We start from the raw sequence: 21,487 nt of genomic DNA, 5'->3' as shown, positions 1-21,487 counted from the left end.
TATCCAAAATGTATTTTGAGATTAACATAAAATATTCAGCCAAATAATCATACTCATTTTTTTGTTTGTTTTACTTCCTATTTCTGCTTTTTAAAAAAAAAAAATACTTCATTTATTTATTTTTATGTGTTTCTGCTGAGAATCAAACCCAGTGCTTCACATGTGCTGGGCAAGCGCTCTGCCACTGAACTATAGCCCCAGCCACTCATCTGCTTTTAAAGCAGTGAATGTTGTAGAGACCAGCAGAGATTTATACAAAAAGTGAGATAAATAAACAGTATAGGCACGGAGAGGACTGTCTCCTGACAGAACAAATGTAGCTCTTAAAGAGTTTGGGTTTTGAGTGCCTTTGTGCTTCCCTTAGTGGTTTTTTTTTTTTTTTTTTTAATCTCTTTAAATGGTTTATTGCCCTTTGTATAGCCCTCAGCAAATTTTCTTTGCCAGGGTCAAGATGACTCAATCACAAGGGGTGACTGTGACATGGTTTTTGGTAATGACCTGTTCACAATAGGAGAGTAGGGAGGGACGACCTGGGCACAAAAAATAGCTGTGCCTTGTTCTTGTTTCCTTAAGGGATTATAATTAATTCTACTGGGGAGGTTTGACATACCAGCTCCCATTGTTCCTGATGGTTGGATGCTTTGATAAAGGTTTTTGTTATCTCCAGTCCTGTGACTCAATGACCACTCTATCTGATGTCCTTCCCTCCCTACCTGCTCTTGGCTGACTTCCTACCTAAGGGGAATCATAACATCTTAAGACTCTTTGAATAAAGAAAATGTGGACAATGGAAAGAACATCCAGCTGCTTTTCCCTACAAGAAGGGACAAAGAAAAGCATATTGATGATAAACATGCTTCAATTAGCTCTAGCTATAAGACTGCTGCATAACAGAAGAGCTACAAAACCTCCTGATGGGTTATTGCTCATGTATCCAGGGTCAGCTGGGGCTAGAGAGGCATCCACTTTTTACAATAATTTATTCTCCTCATCTCTCATCTTGCAGTAAAACTATTGAGAAAAAAGAAATAGAACAAAAGCTCCCTAAAGATGCTGTCTTCATTAGTTAATTCACTAGATGCCAATCCTCACCGATCATTCTTGTTCTTTATTTGAAGAGCAATAGATGGCTTGGAAGAAAGTGCTTTCTAAATGCTTTCATAAGGAAAATCAGAAAAATCATTTTAAAATCCAGGAAAGAAAGGAAAGGAAAGCTTAAGGTAATCTGTGATGAAAAGAGGGGAAACAATTGATACCAAAAGTAAAAAAAAAAAAAAAAATTGAAAACTTAACTATGGATATTCTTCTAGATTATGTAGTGTTACTATGGATACACCAAGACGAAATGTATAAATTTTTTAAATCGTAATTGAGTTTGAATTTATATGATTCTGTGTCATTGCAATAATTCATTTAACATTATTGAAATCAGTCTTCCATCCCAGGCAATGCTATAATGATCACAATATTAAGTTCATCCAACAGTCAGATAATTTACTTTCATTTTAGGCTAAAATGGCTGACATCTCTTCCTTTATTTTTGAAGATTTATTGTGTATATAACATTATTACTAAGACAACTGCTCTTAGGTACATAATTCTTCATGGTTTATGTGCTTTTTATGGTGAGAAATCTGGCTGGAAAGAATATTTTGTTCTAACTTAAAGTGTGTATGTTTGGGGTGTAAAGGAAAGAGACTTCAAGAAACAGGATTCAAATATTTCAGAAACTCATACGTTGGGAAAGAAAATAAACATTGTTTGAAACTTTAACTCAAAGTCCGTTAAGTTGCATTTATATACTATTTTTGTTCCATGTCAGACCTCTTGGAAAACACTGCAATTTTGTTTTAATTTCCAATTTAATTCCATGTATATTATTTACTTGTGAACACAGGCTGCACCCCTCAATTTTTCAGTCAGTGAATGGTACAGTTTAGGCCCCCATTACCCACAAGCACTGTGCGCAGTCTTAAACCATTTTGCCTTAGGACAGCTTTAAATGACTATCTTTCAGTTTAAGAAACAGTCTTTGGGGGTGATACCTAACAGGTGCATACCTTATCCTTTGTTTTCCTTTGGCATGCCCCAATTTTACACAGAGATTTTAGTAGAATTACTTGTTCTTCCCATATCTTTTTAATTTAAGAATCCTGGATCGGTATCAATAAGCCCTTAATCAAACCAATTAAGGGAATGTAGGTGAGAGACTTCGAGGGAGGACAGGTAACTTAGGGACATGCATTTCGGAAATCATGATAAGGCAACATTGGGTTTCATGGTGAAACACTTGGCGTCGCAAAGAGCTGAAAATTTGCCTTTCTACTGTTCATATCACCCTCCCATGCACATATATTAATAGTCCTTTTAAAAACTAATTCAGCCTCCTGATATTTTGTAGGCAAGTTACAGATACATTTTAGGCACTGCAGAAGTGAGTAGTCCAAAGAAAACAGATCAAGGAAATAAATTATTAAGAAATAATCCTACAGTCAGAAGGGAAAAAGACATAATACCTAGCTATCAACAAGTACTAAATAAATGGTGTGTGAATACCAGTATTTAAATGGCAAAGAGAGATCCATGGAGAAAAATGTGTAGTGTGTGAGGCATTGTCTTTTTTGCCAAGTGAGTTAGGACATGAGGCACACCTTTGTCCATATGCATTCTATTCAAGTCAACTCTAGAGAAAGGGGAAATTTAACAAATGGAACATCTAGGTGGAGAGGCACCCTGGATTGCATGAAGATGGTTTCTTATAAAGAAAACAGCTTCAGCCTTCTGAAGGATATTTTTAACAAAGCAAACTGGAGGGAAAGCCACACCTTTAAGTTGCATATCCAACAAAAATGTCTTAAGACTCTGAGGAAGAATTAGCTCCTTGTTACTTCTCAATGGTAGCAAGTAGACAGTAAGATCAAGGTAATAGCTAGACACCTTTGCTTGGGCAAAACCATCATAACCATATCACTATTTTTAAACTTTAAGATAAAATAAACACGTTTAATTCCTTTAAATATGTACATAATATGTATACTGATGGCATGCCAAGTCATTTCTATAGACAAATACATGATATGAAACTCAGTAGTTCCAATATACTGATGAATATATTATGCTGGCCTTCAATTAACCAGTAGAATGTGGTATCAGAGGATACTAGTTTATTATTGATCCATTGATGAAATTTGAACATTTATTTTCTGTATCCAAATCTCTCTCAACTCTTGTACTACTGGGGAAAAAAATTTATGTTTTTAATTTAATACTATTTTGTTGATTATGTAAGATGAAATATGTGTTGTAAGAACTGTTGTACTTCTAATCATGAGGGGTTTTTTTGTTTGTTTTGTTTTGTTTTTTACAATTAAGAGCATTATTATAGAGGAGCAATAGTAACAATTCTAACTCATAACTGTTGTTTTCATAGGAAGCTCACAGAGACTCGTCTGAAAACCATTCCCAGTCTTGCATTTTCAAATCTGCCCAATATTTCCAGGATGTAAGTCATTTTTTAATATAAAGAAAAGTTGGAAATTGTGACATGTGATTGTCTAAATATGTTCTGTCAAGGAAAATACTTGTTACACTTGCATGACTCAATGGTATCTTTATTTTTAATATATCTGAAAACATGATGTCGGTTTGATTTTGCTACATCCCTACATCTTAAATCCTAGATAAATTTTTAAACCTAAAGCAAATTTAAATTGATTTGATCTTGAGAATTTTCTTATTTGTTTTTGTTTGTTTGTTTGTTTTGTGGTCATGGGGATTGAACCCAGGACACTATACCACTGAGTCACATCCCCAGCTCTTTTTATTATTTGAGACAGGGTTTTGCTAAATTTCTGAGACTGACCTTGAACAAGTGATTTTCCTGCCTCAATCTCCTGAGTCAGTGATATTACACGTATGTGCTACTGTCCCCAACAAGAAGTTGATCATTCTTGATATGTTTTAACATATTTTGTGATGTACCCAAACTTTGGCTGGGAATCTCTCCCATAAACATATTTATGCATCTCATCTAGCCAATTGATTCACTTTTCACCACTAATACAAACGTTTATATATGGTCAAGAATTTGGCCATTGTTTTCAGACTTCTCTCACTTAAAACAAAAAGAATAGAATTAAAAAAATTCTTTTAAACATTGAAAACTGAATTGCTGTACACTCAAGAGTGAGGAGAAAAAGAAGTTCTAGGGGCTGGGGATATAGCTCAGTTGGTAGAGTGCTTGCCTTGCATGCATAAGGCCCTGGATTCAATCCCCAGCATATCACACACACACACACACACACACACACACACACACACACAGAGTTCTGGATTGGGTTGACAGATAGCATACCTGTGTATGAAACGAGTCAGGTCTTCATTTCACTTCATTGGTTCTGATAGGCAATCTAGGTAATTCAGGCACACCAAATAACACCACCAGGAGCAACCTGCACAGTTACAGTTTCTGGCTAAATCTATTCATTGTATGAACGTTTATTAATTATTGTGTCATGGCAGTGGTTTTCACCCAGAGGCAATTTTGACATTCAACATTTTTGCTTGTCAAAACTGAAAAACTGCAGCTATGGCAGCTAATGGGTCGAGGGGAAGGACACTGTTAAGCATTGTGCCTTGCACAGGACAGCATGCACAGTAAAATCTACCTGGGTCAAAAGTCAACATTGCTGAGGTTGAGAGACCATTCTCACTGAACATCTCTGCAAGCTTTCATGTTGTTAAACAGCCTTTCCTTGTTCAAATCCTTGCCTTTTTTGATTTCCTTGGTGATCCTCTCTCATCTCCCTTCTTTTTGTCAGTGCAAGGATATTCTGATGACTTTATGACATAGACATCATCTACAAAAGTTTTAGTCATTCAACAAGTACTTATTTGACCACTCCTTTGTGCCAATCGCTATTCTAAGAACTAGGGAGACAGCAGAGAACAAGTGAAGAAAGATCTATGCTCCCATGAAGCTGATGTTCAAATAGGAGGACCCAGACAATGAAACCAAAAACACAAGTAAATTATGTACTTAGTTAGAAAATAATAATGTATGTGGGGGGAATAAAAAGTAGATTAGGGAGCTTCAGAAGTTGTAGACATAGGGAGCCTTCAGAGCAGAGATGTGAGCACAGATTGAGACTTGAAAGTCATGAACAGGCAGAGGTAACTGAGACCAGTGAAAGGTATAACAGAGGGAGAAGATGAAGGAGAACAATTTTAAGAGCATATGGTCCTTGAGGAGGGAATGGGATCCAAAGAGAAGGACCGACTTTCTACAGGAAGATGATTTCCTTCTGCACTGTTAACACTAGAGTCATAGTGTCGGATGGGGTTTCCATCTTTTCTAAAAATTATTAAAAGTTCACCTAAGATGGAGCTGGCAGAGTTATAAATTTGAAGATATAGTTTGAAGCCAAAAAAATGGGCAATAAAAGGAAGACTGAGATGAAGAGAACATCCAGGAAGATTCAAAGGCCTCACTGAGGCTTCTTCCAGCGGGGCCTTGAATAGAGTGGCCACTGGATTGTGTTCCCTATACCACTTCGGAGCACCAAGCACCTTGCACGTTAATCCCATTTACTTGCTTTCATTTATAACTACTATGATTTCCTTGAGGCTACAGAATAAGTTTGTTTGTCAATGTCTAAATATAGTATATGTTCCATAGATTTTTGTTGAATGATAGGAAATACACATGCATCAATGATAAAGATACAGTATAGCTCAGGGCAGAGAGGGAGGTTACCAGGGTGACTCTAGGTGTGCCTGGTACAGTACAAATTCCCACCCATTATTCTGGCATAAATATTAATGGTGCAAATTTTTTTTCTAATTTGGACAATCAATAATATAGTTATTATAGTCATCGTGTAAGATTTATATGCTAAGAAATTTGAAGAAGAGGTGGATCTGATTTTTTTCTAGTTAGAAAAATGGAATAATAATAATAGGAGCAGGGAATCATTACTTTTGCCCCACTGAAAAGTACCTCCTGTGTGTTTTCTTCACAACCAAGTTATAACTGCCTTTAAGGAGGTGTAGGTTGGAGAAACTAAAACTTCAGTTGGATGATATGAACTGAAGGATTAACCCTCTAAAATATTGAGAAAGGTTTTGCACTTCTTAACTAAGAAATTCAGTAGAAGATATGGTGTAATGCATTGGATGAAAACTTAGGGAAGCAACTTGTCAGTCTTCAAGTTGAATCTTGCTCTTTTAGATGGCTCACATTCATGCATGATAAATCCCTGCAGTCCCTAAACAATAAATCAATCTGCTTAAAAGATTCCATTGTTTCCTCTGTTTAATAAACAATATTTGGATCAAAATAATTTATATAATGCTGCTATCCACAAAGGACAAAGGGTTGGGAGACCTGATCAACCAAAGAATAATTGTTTAGAGAATAGGTCATTCAAAACAAAAAGCACAGGGCCATTAGAATCCTCACAATAACCAGGATAAAAAGCTCAGCATGCCACAATGAGCATTCCTCTTATAACATTGTGTCAGTGAAAATATTTTACTGAAAGATTCAACTCCAGTTATAGGCCAGTGAGTCTCAACTTTGCCTGCACATTATAACCATCCGGATGCTTTTGAAAAATAAAAGTGCTTGATCCATTCCTCATAAACTGATTTAATTATCCTGGGCCAGGTCTTGAACATCTGTGTGTTTTAAAAGCCCTGCAGGTAGTTCAAGTGTGTGTATGGGTTGAGAATCTCTGCCATGGTTACAACTGGACACCATCTGTTAATCATTAATTTTCTCAAATGTCAGAGAAAAGCCTCTCCATAGAAAATGGTCATTGAATTTGTCTGTATTGGTCATTCTCATTATAAGATGGAATTTGAGAACACTATTTGAAACATAATTCCTTACATATTCCTGTCAAGTCCTATTTAGGAGTTTCTCTTTTCTTTTCTTTCAGTACTTAAAACTTTTATTTGAGTCATCTTCTGCTTATAAAGTTCAAGCCAAATCTTGAATTTTCTACCTCATTCAAAATCAGGAATAGAGGTCTTGAGAGAATGTATAGTCAACACCCTATGGAATGTTCCACTAAGCATTATGTTTTTCTTTTCATCCTCTTGGATACTATACTTCTAATCTCATGCTATTAAGTGCTTTAATAAAAATGATTCTTATTCTGCCGAGGGCGGTGGTGCACACCTGTGATTCCAGTGGCTCAGAAGGCTGAGGCAGGAGGATTGTGAGTTCAAAGCCAGCCTCAGCAATAGTGAGGTGCTAAGCAACTCTATGAGACCCTGTCTCTAAATAAAATACAAAAAAGGGCTGGGGATATGGCTCAGTGGTTAAGGGCTCCTGAGTTCAATCCCTGGCATGCACACACACACACACACACACACACACACACACAAAGATTCTTATTCTAAGTCTTTTTTTTTCTACTTAGAGTAACTCATTCATTCATTGACTTAACATACTTATTGAGAATCTACTACATGTCAAGAACTAAGAGATGCATTTAAGATTCAATGATCAAAACCAGACACAATTCTTCATTTCAGAGAATATAGTCTAATAAGATAACATAAATCAAATATCAACCAAACAATAAGAAAGTTAAACTGTGATAATTAGTGAAGGGAGATATTTTATGGTACGATGAGGCCATGCATGGGGAATTTAACCTGGTCAGGAAGGCGGGAGTAAGCTTCCAAAGGAAGTAATAGTTGGATGAGATGTGAGATGAATTGGACTTAATGTTCTGGGAAAGCTTAGGTATCATGGGACCTGGAAGTAAGGAGTTATTAATTTTAGCATAATTTGGTAGAACACATGTGGGTTGTGTATGTTGCATGATGTGGGAAGCCCCTAACAAAGAAGTTATGTCAAAAACGGTACGTTTAGCGTTCACAGCCCAGCTAACTTCCTACTTTGTCTTATATTTTTGTGATGTTCAGCTACTTATCTATAGATGGAACTCTGCAGCGGCTGGAATCACATTCCTTCTACAATTTGAGCAAAATGACTCACATGTAAGTACAAGCAAAAGTGCAACATAGACCTGGGCAACTGACACCTTTGGAGATAATTTTGGGGCTCCAGATGGCCCTGAGAGCTGCTTTCTAGATCATAGTCAAACCTCTGTTTATGATTAAATTCATAACTTGTTCTCTCTCTCTCAGTTTGTATTAATCCATCCTAATTACTTTTCACTTACATAGTTGGATTCTGGACTTTCATTCATTCTCTTCCTACTATGTCAGCAGATTTTACTGGTATGTTGTGTATGTCAATAAGTCAATAAATACATACTGAGTCCACACTTGGTTCCAGACCCTGTGTAAGAGTCTGCAAAATGGACATCTTTTTTCCTTTATTGGGAAAGAGAAGGGTTGTTTAGTGAGATTAGATGGGAGGGGAGTTGATAACTGTATCTCTGGAGTTGGTAAGAATTGGATTTGAATGCTGGCTTCTCTGCCTGCCCACTAAGCATGGTCAAGCCATGGATTCTTTCTCAGCCTTATTTGTACAATAAGGATATTAAATGTTCCATCTGCATTTGATTATTGTAAATATAGAATGATATAATGCAGGTAAGCATTTACAACAGTGCCTAGCACATTAAACTAATCAATATACTTCAAAACCATTTTTAAAATTTCTCTAGTACTTTATAATCTAAGAAGTTTTACATAAACAATCACCTTATTACTTTAAGCATTACATTATTTTCATCACATATTATGAAATACTAACTTTTTAAAGTGAGTGTATTAGTTACCTTTCTGTTACTATAACAAAATACCTGAAGCAATTTATAAAGAGAAAGGGTTTAGTTTGGTTTATAGTTTTGTAAGTTCCAATCCTCCAAGATCAGTGAGAGGAGAGGGAGAGGGTATTACTTTGGACACTGGTGAAGTTGCATATGATGTTGGAAATAAGGTCAGAGCAAATTGCTTACCTCAAGAGCCATGAATGGCCTGGGTCCCACAGTCCCCTTTGAGAACAAGCCTCTAATGACCTAGGACCTTCCACTAGTCTCTACCTCACCTCCCAATAGTGCCATCCTGGGAATCAAGCCCTCAATACGTAAACATTTAGAGGATACTCATCCAATCCATAACAATACACACAAAATTATCAATTTATAAATGCTTGATATCTTCTAGTCAGTATATTAGATATCTCATATGCATTATTTGTACAACCCTTATTTAACCCATGAAGTAGAGATCATTATATCCATTACTTATGTATGAAAAACATAATTTTAATAAGATAATAAGAAGTATTAGGATCCCTAATAAGAAGTATGGGGTTTTTTATCACATATTTCATAATATGTGATGAAAATGATGTAATGCTTAAATAAGGTTTGTGTAAAACTTCTTAGATTATGGGGTAACTAGAAATAGATAAAAACCCTCACAAAGATGAAAGCCCAGATTTGAATCAGTAAAAAATAACTGGGCACATAGAGAAAAAAAAAGCCAAGAATTTATGGGAAATAAAATTTTTTAAAAAGAGAGAAGAAAACAGAAAGTAATCCATAGGAAATACAGATATTGGGGTTAATAGACATAGATTTTTAAATAACCATTACTTAATGAGTTCAAAAATTTAAGTGATAAGAGAGATAATAGACTAGAACTTGAAACTCTAAAAAATGATCAGTTAGAAACTCCCAAACTTGGGCTAGGGTTGTCACCCAGGGTAGAGTACTTGCCTGGCACTTGTGAGGCACTGGGTTCGATCCTCAGCACCCCACATAATAAATAGTTATTATGTCCATCTACAAATATATATATTTTTTAAAACTCCCAAACTTAAAATGTCAGTAATTGAAATAAAGATCTAAAAACAGGAGTTTAACAACAGATCAGACAACTCAAAAGAGAATTAGTTTCCTGAAAGAGTTCAAAAGAATATACCCAGCCTGAAGCATGGAGGGAAAAAGATATTAAGAACTATATGTTATATAAAAGGTTAAGCATATCTATGGTTGAATTCCAAGAAAAGGAAAAAAGAAGGAATGAGAAAAGCAGTATTTGAAAGGAATTTTTCAATTATCTTATGAGATATCAAGTTTCAGATGTTAGAAGGATGGCAAATCCCAACTAGATGAATACAAAGAAAATCTCATTAGACATCACAGTAAAATTGCTAAAATGTAAAGACAAAAAGAAAATCATTAAAAAGCAAGAGAAAATTATTATATAATACTTTCAAAGACAATAACAGCAAATCAGAAGGCTATTCAACAAAAATGATGGAACTCACAAAACAACAGAAAGATATCTGCAAACAGCAAAATAACAACAGCAAATACCTAACAACACATCAAAAATGTTCTTTAAAACTGAAAAGAGGGGCTGGGGATGTGGCTCAAGCGGTAGCACGCTCGCCTGGCATGCCTGCAGCCCGGGTTCGATCCTCAGCACCACATACAAAGAAAGATGTTGTGTCCGCCGAGAATTAAAAAATTAATATTTTTTAAAAAAACTGAAAAGAATAATACTTAACAAAAGTTGAGAGAATTGGTTGCCATTAAGCTTGTATTAAAGGAATTATTAAATGAATTAGAGAAAAAATGATCCCAAATGGTAGCACGTTCTGTGCAGAAAGAAATGAAAAGCAATAGAAAAAGAAAATATGTGGATAAATGGCAACAAATTAAAGAAATAAAGAACTGCTGAAATAAATATTAGATTTAACCCCAAATAATCACTGAATTAAATGTAAAAGGACAAAATATTCTATAAGATACAGAGATCACCAGATTGGCAACTTTTTTTTATATGCCAAAGTTGAATTTTTATTATATTATGGTAATCTTATTCTGAAACCATTGTTATATGATGGGTACAAGGCAAATTAATTATGAGATGGTTCTACTAGTATATGCAAGTGTTTTCTAATTGCATAAATCAAGACTGGAACATTTTGTCATAGCAGACCAACAAGGAAACTGCTAAGAAAAGGGTCATATCAAAAGGGCTTACAAATCCACTTGAAGAGTTACTTTAGGCTTTAGTAGGATAATAATAGCAATGACTTAAAGCCCACCAAATATATTTTTAAAAATCCAACAATATGGTGCTTACAAGAGACATATTTTACATATAATATAGGAAGGTTGAAATTGAGAGGATAAAATATATGATATGCAAACTAGCTAAGAGAAAATTTATATAAATATAACACAGTATGAAGCCTTATCATATATAAAAATGGGTTCTTCATAGTGATAGAAAGAATTACTACACCAAAATAATATAATGATTCTAAATCTAATATTTATAAGAGCATAGCTTCAAACCAGATAAGCAGAAATTGGCAGAACTATAGAGAGAAACAGTCCACAATCACAGTGGAAGCTGATTTTAATATAGCTTATCAATAATTGATAGAACAAGATTAACAAAAAAGTAAATAATTATACTAATAAGAAATAAGAAGAGTTAAATAACATAATTTACAAACTTGACCTTGACTTATAAAAAATACACCTCAAAATTGCCAAGTACATCCTCTTTCTCAAAGACATGTGGAATAACTGCTGAAATCAACCATATGTTGGACGGCAAAGCAATTATCAATTGCTTACAGAAAACTAAAATCAAATATGTTCTTTGACCAGTAAATAACCTGACTTCTAAATAACTCTGATGTTGAATAACCATGAAAGAAATCACAATAGGCATAGGAAATTTTTTAACTAAATGAAAATAAAAATACCATACCAAAACCTGTGGCATGCAGTTAAAGTCAGGTTCAAAGAAAAAGGTATAGACCTAAAAGGACACAGACTAAAAGAAAAGACTGAAAGCAAATCATTTGTGTATTTTTCACAAGAAATTCATGTAAGAAAGAAAATCAAAACCAAAGAAAATAGAAGAATACTGAGGCCCAAGAAAACAGAAAATTCTGCACATTGGGGACAGCCATTGACAAACTTTAAAAAACAAAGACAACTCCAAATATAATTCATTTATCAAACTGTTTTCTGTCTCTCTCACCAAAAAGTAAAAGCAACTAATTTGTAATAGATCCCTCTATAAATTGTTGACTTTAAAAGCAACTCTTTTGCTTTCATTTGTTTCCTCATAAAGTGGTCAGTTATAAGTTTTCTTATAAATATTAACTTCCCCCAGAATTTTTCCCTTCCTAGAGAAAAGAGAATTTAAAAATAATAACTAAAAAGAGGATAAGTTGGGGCTGGGGTTGTGGCTCAGTGGTAGAATGCTCGAATAGCACGTGTGAGACCATGAGTTCGATCCTCAGTACCACACCAAAATAAATAAATATTGTGTCCAAGTACAACTAAAAAATTTATAATTTTTTAAAAGAGGATAAGTCTACAAACAAGTATCCAAAAAGATATTTATTTGAGGTATTGAGAGTCTAATATCTTAGAAAATAAAAGAATAATTAGTCTTGCATTCTTCACATTTTCATAATGTGTGTGTGTTGGGGAGGGAGAGAGAAAGAGAGAGAGAGATTATCATCTGCAAATGGATTTGCTCAGCATAAAAGATAAGTGAAGATTATTTTTTGGAAGCATGACACCCAAATGTTTAATGCATTTATTTTTAATCATTTGTTAATCAGTGAATAAACAAAAAAAAGGGATTATGCTACTTGCAGGAGAAAAAGAGAGCTCAAACATCACTCGTTTTCCCACCAGGAATTGAGAATGATTTTGTGGAGTTAAGGGATGAAGTCAAATATCAATATGAAATCATTTGTTTTATCTATAGGCCACATAGTACCATCAACCAAACTTTCCTGGGATCCAGAAGTGCAGAATTAAACCCCTCTGGTTTATTTAGAAAAGAGAACTTTTAAACCATGTTGAATTTTCTCCAAGGTTGGATACTAAACTAGGAATACATATTTCAAATGCCAGTGCATCTTGCCTACATTTATTGAAGAGCTTCAACGGGAACATCAGCAGCAAAAGAACAAGATGTTTTTCGTTTTGTATGTGTATTTCCTTCCTCAGCTGCCTCTCAGACTTGTTTTGGTTATGTGATTTGGTGAATAGGAGGTTGAACTAGAAAAAACACAGGAATCTGTAGTGTTCCCACTACTAACCATCCCTGCCAATGCCTGTTCGGCCCTCTTCCTTCAGGTTTTGATTTTGTTTTGTGATATGGAGTGTTGGAACATAAGCACTAAAATTGTTTCTGTTCATGACCTAGAGCTAGCATTAAAAAATATAAAGCTACCCACTCAGTACTTTAACACTTGTTAAGCCTGTGGCCATTGAACCTTACAGGGCTATATGGAAGATTCAGAAGAGTGGATTATTCTGTTCTTATCAAAACTTCCTCCAGGTCTGAGGGTATGGCTCAGTGGTAGTGTTCTTGCCTAACATGCACAAGACCCTAAGTTTAATGCAAGCACTCAAAAACAGAAACAAACAACAAAAAGGAAAACAAAACAAAAGCAAAAAACACCTGCCTCCTCTGTGATAACCACAATCCTGGCTGTACTCCTGGTTGTCGGTCCTTTGCATTATCCTTTGCTGGAGGATCCCCGCTGCCTTTTTCACTTCTAATTGTTGGAGTTCCCTAGTAATCCAATCCCGTGTCTTCTTACTCGGTATTCTCCCCTTATGTAACCTTGTCTAATAATTCACAAGTTTGTGTATCTAGTTCAGGTTTGTCTTAGCATTGGATTAGATGCCTACTGGTATGCTAGACCATCTTCTCTCAGATGTCCCCCATATATCTCACATTTCATCTATTTATTTATTGGTGCTGGGAGTCATTATCTCTCATTTTAAATAGCCCAAACTGAAATCTTGATTGTCCTGAAGTTTACTACTCCTTCAGAATTTGCTGAGCCAAAAAAAAGATACCTGCAGTCATCTCAATGAAAATCCCAGATTCCTAAAGAGTCCCGTCTTCTCTCCCATCACATAATTCCAGTATCTACAGATTTCTGGTTTTGTTCAAATTTGAAAAATTTTAGCCCAACATTTCAATAGAATATGTTTGAAGTGGTGCCACTGTTGCGGGAAACAAGCCAGTCAAGAAGCAGCAAGCGGCACTTAAAGAGAAGGAGAGCTTCAAACCTTACGTCAGCAGGCCCAGAGGAGAACAAACTCCAAATTCTGAGCCCTAATCCACAATTTCTTACAACATTCATTGGTTTTTTTGGCATAATCTTAGACCTATCATTTTTTTTTTCCTTTCAAAAAAATTCCTAATTTACATGACTGAGGGCCTTGTGTGGGGTCTCTAACATAAATGATGTTTACAGAAACACATAAGGAGAGAGGGCTCTTTTCACAGGAATCTGTTAAATCTGTAGCCTTGAAAGCCTCTCATAGGAGTGATTACATTTCAAAAGGAGGTAGTCAGACTTCTACAGACAATTATTGACAATCCAAAAGGTAGGGACCCAAGGTTAATTAGGTTTCCATAAGAAAGGCTGACAGAAGAGTAGAGGAACTAACCCTTTCCCCAGGCATTGGATTTTTCACTATCACAGTCTTGTAATTTCATTTTACAACTAACTGGGTGTGGTTTGACCATCTCACCATGACAGTTCTAACCCTAATCCTTAAGAGAACCTATGCCTTTTACTTTAGATTCTTGGAGCCCTGAATTACCATATAAGGAGTCCAATTACCCTGATGAAGAGACTGTGAAGGTAGGCCATGAGATTATGTAGAGATGGGAAATGGCTTGTCTGAGCCTAGCCTTCTAGCAATCTCCATTAAAGATTTAATATAAAAGTCATTTGTCTTAGAGTCAATTTATAATAATGAAAATTCATAAACTACTCAAATGATTGGCTTGAAGAAATGTTAAATATAAAATATCACGCAGCCACAAAGAATCTGTTACCCTAGATATTTCACTAACATAAGAAATGCTTTTATCATAATGTCATTTAAATTTTTTAAATTTGTTTTTCCAATAGAAACCTAAAAATTATGTATATTTATGGGATACCTCGTGATGTCCTGATACATGTATACACTGTCTAACAGTCAGATCAGAGTAACCATATCTAGCTCCTCAGATGTTTATCATTTCTTTGTGATGAAGTGTTCAAAATCCTTTCTTCTAGCTTTGTTGGCCAGGACTCTAATGATGGGTGAGTAAAGGTATCACTCCTTCGCAGCAGGTGAAATGTCACAGTGGCTTCCTATGGCCCTCCACTTGTTTTCCGGTTTGGTATGGTTTTTTGTTTTTTGTTTTTTGGTTTGTTTTGAGAGAGAGAGAGAGAGAATTTTTTAATATTTAGTTTTAGTTTTCGGTGGACACAACATCTTTATTTTATTTTTATGTGGTGCTGAGGATCCAACCCAGCGGCCCGTGCATGCCAGACCAGCGTGCTAATGCTTGAGCCACATCCCTAGCCCCTGGTATGTTTTTTTAACTCATGAACTGGTGATGTTTGGAGTGTAGACAAATATCTCTAACGTCAAAGGTCATAATCAAGTACCATGATCTATTAAATAACCGAGGTCAGCTGGGCATGGTGGTGCATGCCTGTAATCCCAGTGGCTTGGGAGGCTGAGGCAGGAAGATAGTTCAAAGCCAGCCTCAGCAAAAGTGAGATGCTAAGCAACTCAGTGAGACCCTGTCTCTAAAATAGAAATACAGAATAGGGCTGGGGACGTGGCTCAGCGGTCGAGTACCCCTGAGTATAATCCTCGGTACTCCCTCCCCCACAAAAAACAGTTGAGGTCCAAAGGGAGGGGAAAGGAAATAAGGAAGTCAGGAGCTGGAGAGTTCCTTAATAGTAGATGAGTTTAAGCCTTCATTGCCTCTCCTTTTATTCCCCCTTTTCCCACCTTAGAACTACCTTTTCTCCCTCTGCTGTTTCCCCATATTGTTTGGGGTTTAGGTTTGGAGACCAAGTGCCTGGGACAACACTGACTGTCTCCGACAATCAGAGCCAATTTCTCTGTTCATGGCTCTTACTGAGAATAAGCAAGTATGTCTCAGAACAAGAAAAAAAAAAAAAAAGCCAGAACCTAGACATATGATTAAACCTAGTACATGCTAAGTTATTGATCTGTTAATTTGTGATCATACTGCCTCCTGGACGTTTCACCTCAGTGTCCATTTTGTTTGAAATCCAGTGAAGTGGAATTAAACAGCAGTATGTCATTTAAATACTTTTTACTCTGGCAAATGATATCCTTGTAATTAACTCAAAAACAAAAATCAAAACAAATAACAACAACAACAACAAACTGTCTTTGAAGTTAGAAGCCTGAGGATAAGGCCCAGTGTTGTCTCTGTGTGACAGATCAGGTACTTAATCTCTCTAAGCATGACTCTTCTGTTTCTCTGAAAGATAGGGGTGATTTTTTATTTATTTAGTTGTCAATGGACCTTTACTTTATTTACTGAGTTATTTATATGTGGTACTGACAATCGAACCCAGTGCCTCATTCGCGGTAGGCAAGTGCTCTACACTGAGCTATGACCCCAGCCCAGGGATGATCTTTACTTGCTTCACAGAAAGCTGTTCTTTCATTGTCTCATTGGTGCAACAGCCTGGGTGATGAGGAGCACGCTCAGTCTCTTCTAACCCTGTAATCATCATCATCTGAGCCTGAGCTTTTCAAATCAATAAATCTAAAAATCCTCAAATATTTCTCCAGCATAGATAAATAACCCAACTCCATAGAAAAAGCACACTGAACCAGTCTGTCTGGCATGTCATAGTCCAAAGATAATTTTAATATGGAATATATACTACTTGCTGTATTTAGATTTTGGAATTTGGGGGTTTTTTGTTTTTTGCATGCCCTTCTAATTTTTTTTTCTTTTGAACAAAATAACAAATAAAAATTGCATATTTTTTGCCTCCAAACCCATGTACCAGAATCGACCATTATTAGCAGTGTGCTCTATATTTTCAGCTCTCGATCGAATTCACCTTGCTCTGCTGAATATATATATATAGCTAGCCTCCTCCGTCCTTGGGCCATAATTGCTTAACTTGAAATTGCAAGGCACAAATTCATGCTGTCAGGTATGCTAGGAACACATTCAAATTTGGACTGCTCTTTCACCCTTCTCTAGCTGGAGTTGTTTTTCTTTTTTTCTTTTTAACTTGCTTTGAGCCCTTCTTTCTTTCTGTCTTTGAAAGGATAGTACTGCCTGCATTTGTTATCTTTCTCCATTTAGCTGAACTCCTGGTAATCTATGTCCACTCCATGCTTCTGTGCTCCTGGAGAGATTTTTAAGCCACTTGTGAGCAAGTGTTGAGCTGATGGCTGCTTCCTTCAAAAAGCAATTTCTTTTCCCTGCTTGGGTATTTTGTTCATTATTCTTTCTTTCCTCTTATACTGTCCTCCCCTCCCCCAGAAATCCATCTCTTTTGTGTCTCTACCCTCTCCTCGAGACCTCTTCCACTCCCTTCTTCTCTTCCAGGTCCCATGTAACTTCCCAGCGTCATTGAATCAACAGTTAGAACAGCAACGTTTTGATTCCTTTTCATTCACTGCCTTAGAATCCGACTCCTGTGGGCGCATTTCCTTCCATTGTGGACATACTTTTAGGCCACTCAAGTCCACCTGCTCAAAATGATCTCTCATCAAGCAATTTTCCAGACTGTAAAACACACTCAATTTCCAATCTCTCCTATTTTACATCTGTTTGTCTCTAACAGCAGCTGGAAGCCTCCTCCCCAAATGGAAAGTTCTGGTAAAAAGTTTATGGCTCACCTTGAAAAAAAGAGAGAATTACATCTGCGGAGACTGATAGTCTCTGGAGGGCAAGGCAGGATCATTATGAGATTTTGGAGTAGGGTAGCCAATGGTTCCAGTTTGTCCAGGACAGAGGACTTTCAGTTTTAAAATTAGTTCAAAATTTAAAGATTGGCTTAAGGAGAGTCTTTCCATGCAGAGTCTTGGTTAGGGAAATGGTGATTTAATAATTTAGGACTAGTCGGGACACAGCAAGGTGAGGATTTTGAAGTAGGGGGTTCCCAGAGTCTTGGGAAGCAAATGGTTGATTCTTTTGGTTGAAACACTGATGAGTCTTTCTTTTAAGAAGTTCCTATATTGAACAATAAAGTTATGATAATTAAGAAAATGAGCCAGTAAGGTTATATTACTATAGACAGTAAGCTATGTGTATAGGGAGGAGGGGGAGTAGATGTTTTCTTTTCTCAGAGTTAATTTCATCTTCTTTCCCAAGGTCTGTTTCATATTCAATGTCCTTAGTTGAAATACCTAACCTAGCAGGGTATTTAATTTTTTTTTTTTTTTTGCTAGAACATTACAGCACTTTTATGACAAGACTTGTGTGTTCTAGCTTTTATTATACTTGTTAAAATAATGAGAAGACCATTATTTACAGAAGACTTAACCTGTAGGAAAACTACGTAGCCAACCTTTTACAGATATTATTTAATCCTCATAAGAGCTCTTTGAAGAAGGAGGTGTTGCTATTATGTTATTATCCTTTACTTTAAAAATTTTTGAGGGAGGGGGATACTGGAAATTGAACTCAGGGGCTCTTTACCACTGAGTTACATCCTCAGTTCTTTTCACTTTTTATTTTGAGAGAGTGGGTTGCTAAATTGGTGAGGTTGGCCTTGAACTTGTGATCCTCCTGCCTTAGAGTCTCAAGTCACTGGGATTATAGGCATGCACCACAGTGCCCTGCTTATCAACCCTGTTTTACAGAGGAAACAGGCTAAAAGAAGGCAAGAACCTTGTCCAAATTCATGCAGTCAGAAGTGACAAAGCCAAGTTTCTAGCTCAGATCCATTTGACCCATTTGACTCAGTAAAAGGGGGATACTTCAGGTATTTGTTACAACATGGATGAACCTCATAGACATCATCTAAATGAAAAAAGGAAAACAGAAAAGACTACCTATGAGATGATTCTACATATAGGAAATGTCCAGATAAAGCAAATTGAGAGAGAGAGAAAACAGCTAGCGGTTTCTAGGCATGAGGGAGGGAATGAAAATGGTTAGTTTTGTCATTGAAAGAAATGTTTTACTGGATTGTGGTGATGGTTACACAATTCTGTAAATTAATTAAAAATTATTAAACTGTGTACCTACAGTGCATGAATGTTATGGAAAAGTTTTTCTTCAATAAAACTGCTTTTAAAATGGCACAGGTCAGATTCTATGTTTTCTGATTGGTACCCTCAATGACTAGATATAGGTCTCTTTAGGAACCAAGCCCCAGGATTGAAGTGGAGAAAATGTTACATGCATTTGTGGACATATCATGAATATATCAGAATGAACCCCACTATTATGTATAACTATAATGCACTAATACATTTTTTTTAAAAAAAGAATCAAGCCCCAAGAGCCAACCCAAAAGGAGAAAGGCTACAGGTTTTACTGAATTTTTATGTATTTTCCTATAAGCATAGAAAGTATCTTTAAGCTCTTTTAACCAGTCCACATATGTTGAATATGTTTAATTTTACTAGTGACAACCCATTTCTAACTTATTGGTTAGTGAGTTGCTTATTTCATTGATGCTGTGTTCTTGATCAGCATATATGTATGTATATACACATACGTATAAATCTAAGCATGTAAATTACAGACAAATAAAACAGCACAACATACATCCTGGAGAGTCTTAAAATACTCACATCACAAAATAAACCCAAGTGAACTGCTTAGGCTCACTGCGTACCTTACGTCTGACATACCAATCGACAGAACCTGACTGCCCTTGTTACAGGGCTCCATCCATCGTGAAATTCACCCGGCCTCTCCCTTTAGTGTTCATCACCTTGGCCAGGATTCTGGCTACTGTTAATCAGATAGATGTTTGTCCTCAGCTTCTCACCAAACCATTGGAGAGGTTTTTCTTTTCTATCTAAATATATATTTTGTAAAAAATCCCTCTGTAGTAGTCAGAGTTCTCTAGAGGAACAGAATCAACAGGAAGTATGATTATAAAAAGGGGACTTATCAGGCTGGCTTACATGACCAGAAGCTGGATAGTCCACAATGGCCATCGGCAGGCTGGAGAGCTGGAGGAACCAGTAGCTGCGGAATCCAAGAGGTTGAAGCCTCAGAACAAGAAGGATTAAAGGTGCTACAGTAGTCGGAAACTGAAGGCTTCTTGAGGAATCACTGGCAGAGTCCACTTTGGAAGAGTGAAGAAGAGAGAGTCAGATACCCTCAGCCGATCACAGCAGCAATCAAAAACCCATTCAAGAAGAATCAAGCTTGTATTTGCTGCTGCTTCCTTGTTCTTGCAACTTTTATTTCATCCAATCCACCATCCTATTGGATGGTGCTGCCCCTGCTTAGGGAGGGTCTCTGCTTTGGTTTGCTATCATACATGTCAATCATTCCTAGACACACCCTCACTGACACACCCAGAAGCCTCTTAATCATCAGCATCTCTTAATCCAATGAAGTTGACAATTCAAGTTAACCACTTACACCCTCAGATACTACAATTGAGAGAAAGGTAGTCCATAAGTGCAAACAGATGGAGATCAAGTCCATGAAGCAAAAGGACTAAACAGCCTTTGTGTCCCTGTGAGAGCCTGGAGTGATGGTGATGGGACTAATTTCTGAGATCAATAGTCCTTGAACCACCAAATAGATGCATATTCTTCTTATGGACATTTGTTAAAGCTGATTTATGTTGTTTTCTCTTTGGTAAAAGCAGAAGTAAATGTATACGGTGACTGTTTTCCTTGTAACTTTTACAGAGAAATTCGAAACACCAGAAGCTTAACTTTCATAGACCCTGATGCCCTGAGAGAGCTCCCCCTCCTCAAGTTCCTGTAAGTCCTAACTCCCTTCTTTTCACTTTTTTTTTTTTTTTTAGAATTTTAATGCTATTGTCTTGTGGGAATCTCCCTAGGATTTTATACTATGAGGTCATTTTCATAATGTATGGTTTGGGTTGAATTGTTTCTTGTGACTTTCTTCCCACCCCTTCTCATTAGGCAAGGTCTCAGGTGAAATGATTCACATGTTTAAAACCCACTGGAAGAATCAGTGCATAGTGCTGGGACCAGAGACCTGATCCAAGAGATGTGAGGGAGTGAATGCTGTTACATATATGTAACCTTTACATATAGTATCACAGGGCAAAACAAATTCCTGAGAGAAAATGGTCAATTTTGTTTAGAAAAGGATATTGAAACAATATTAGACTGGCTGCTACATAGAACACACACACAAAGTCACAGAGGATAAAATTTAGTCTCTTGAGGTTAGGGGACAAAAATGAAATGGAAAGGGACAACCACTTACTGTTTTGCTTTGACAATCCATTCTGAGCTGACTGTAAGCTCCATGAGGGCAGAGACCACAACATTTTTGTTCTCAGTTGTATCCTTATTGCCTAGCACAGAGTAGGTGCTCAATAAAAAGAAAAATGCATTCAGTGGATTTGTATTCATGAGCTTAGGCCCTCTAGAAACTGGCTAGAAGAAGATTCTTTCCTGCTTATATGCATTATAAAAATTAGAAAAATCTCTAAAAGGGACTATACCCTAAGCCCAGATATACACACTATTAC

General features: G+C 36.4%; 1 protein-coding gene across 1 annotated transcript in view; it reads left to right on the top strand.

Moving 5' to 3' along the window:
- Tshr (thyroid stimulating hormone receptor) overlaps window positions 1-21,487 on the top strand; it is a 138,339-nt gene that overhangs the window by 66,592 nt on the left and 50,260 nt on the right. The window contains exons 2-4 of the mRNA XM_027931648.3: window positions 3,431-3,502; window positions 7,939-8,013; window positions 20,670-20,744. Coding sequence (XP_027787449.1) covers window positions 3,431-3,502; window positions 7,939-8,013; window positions 20,670-20,744 — 222 coding nt within the window. The remainder of the gene's footprint in view (window positions 1-3,430; window positions 3,503-7,938; window positions 8,014-20,669; window positions 20,745-21,487) is intronic.

This window comes from Marmota flaviventris, chromosome 2 (assembly GCF_047511675.1).
Source record: "Marmota flaviventris isolate mMarFla1 chromosome 2, mMarFla1.hap1, whole genome shotgun sequence".
NCBI lineage: Eukaryota > Metazoa > Chordata > Mammalia > Rodentia > Sciuridae > Marmota > Marmota flaviventris.
The sequence above is the reverse complement of the archived record's forward strand: the minus strand, read 5'-3'. Positions and strand labels throughout refer to the sequence as shown.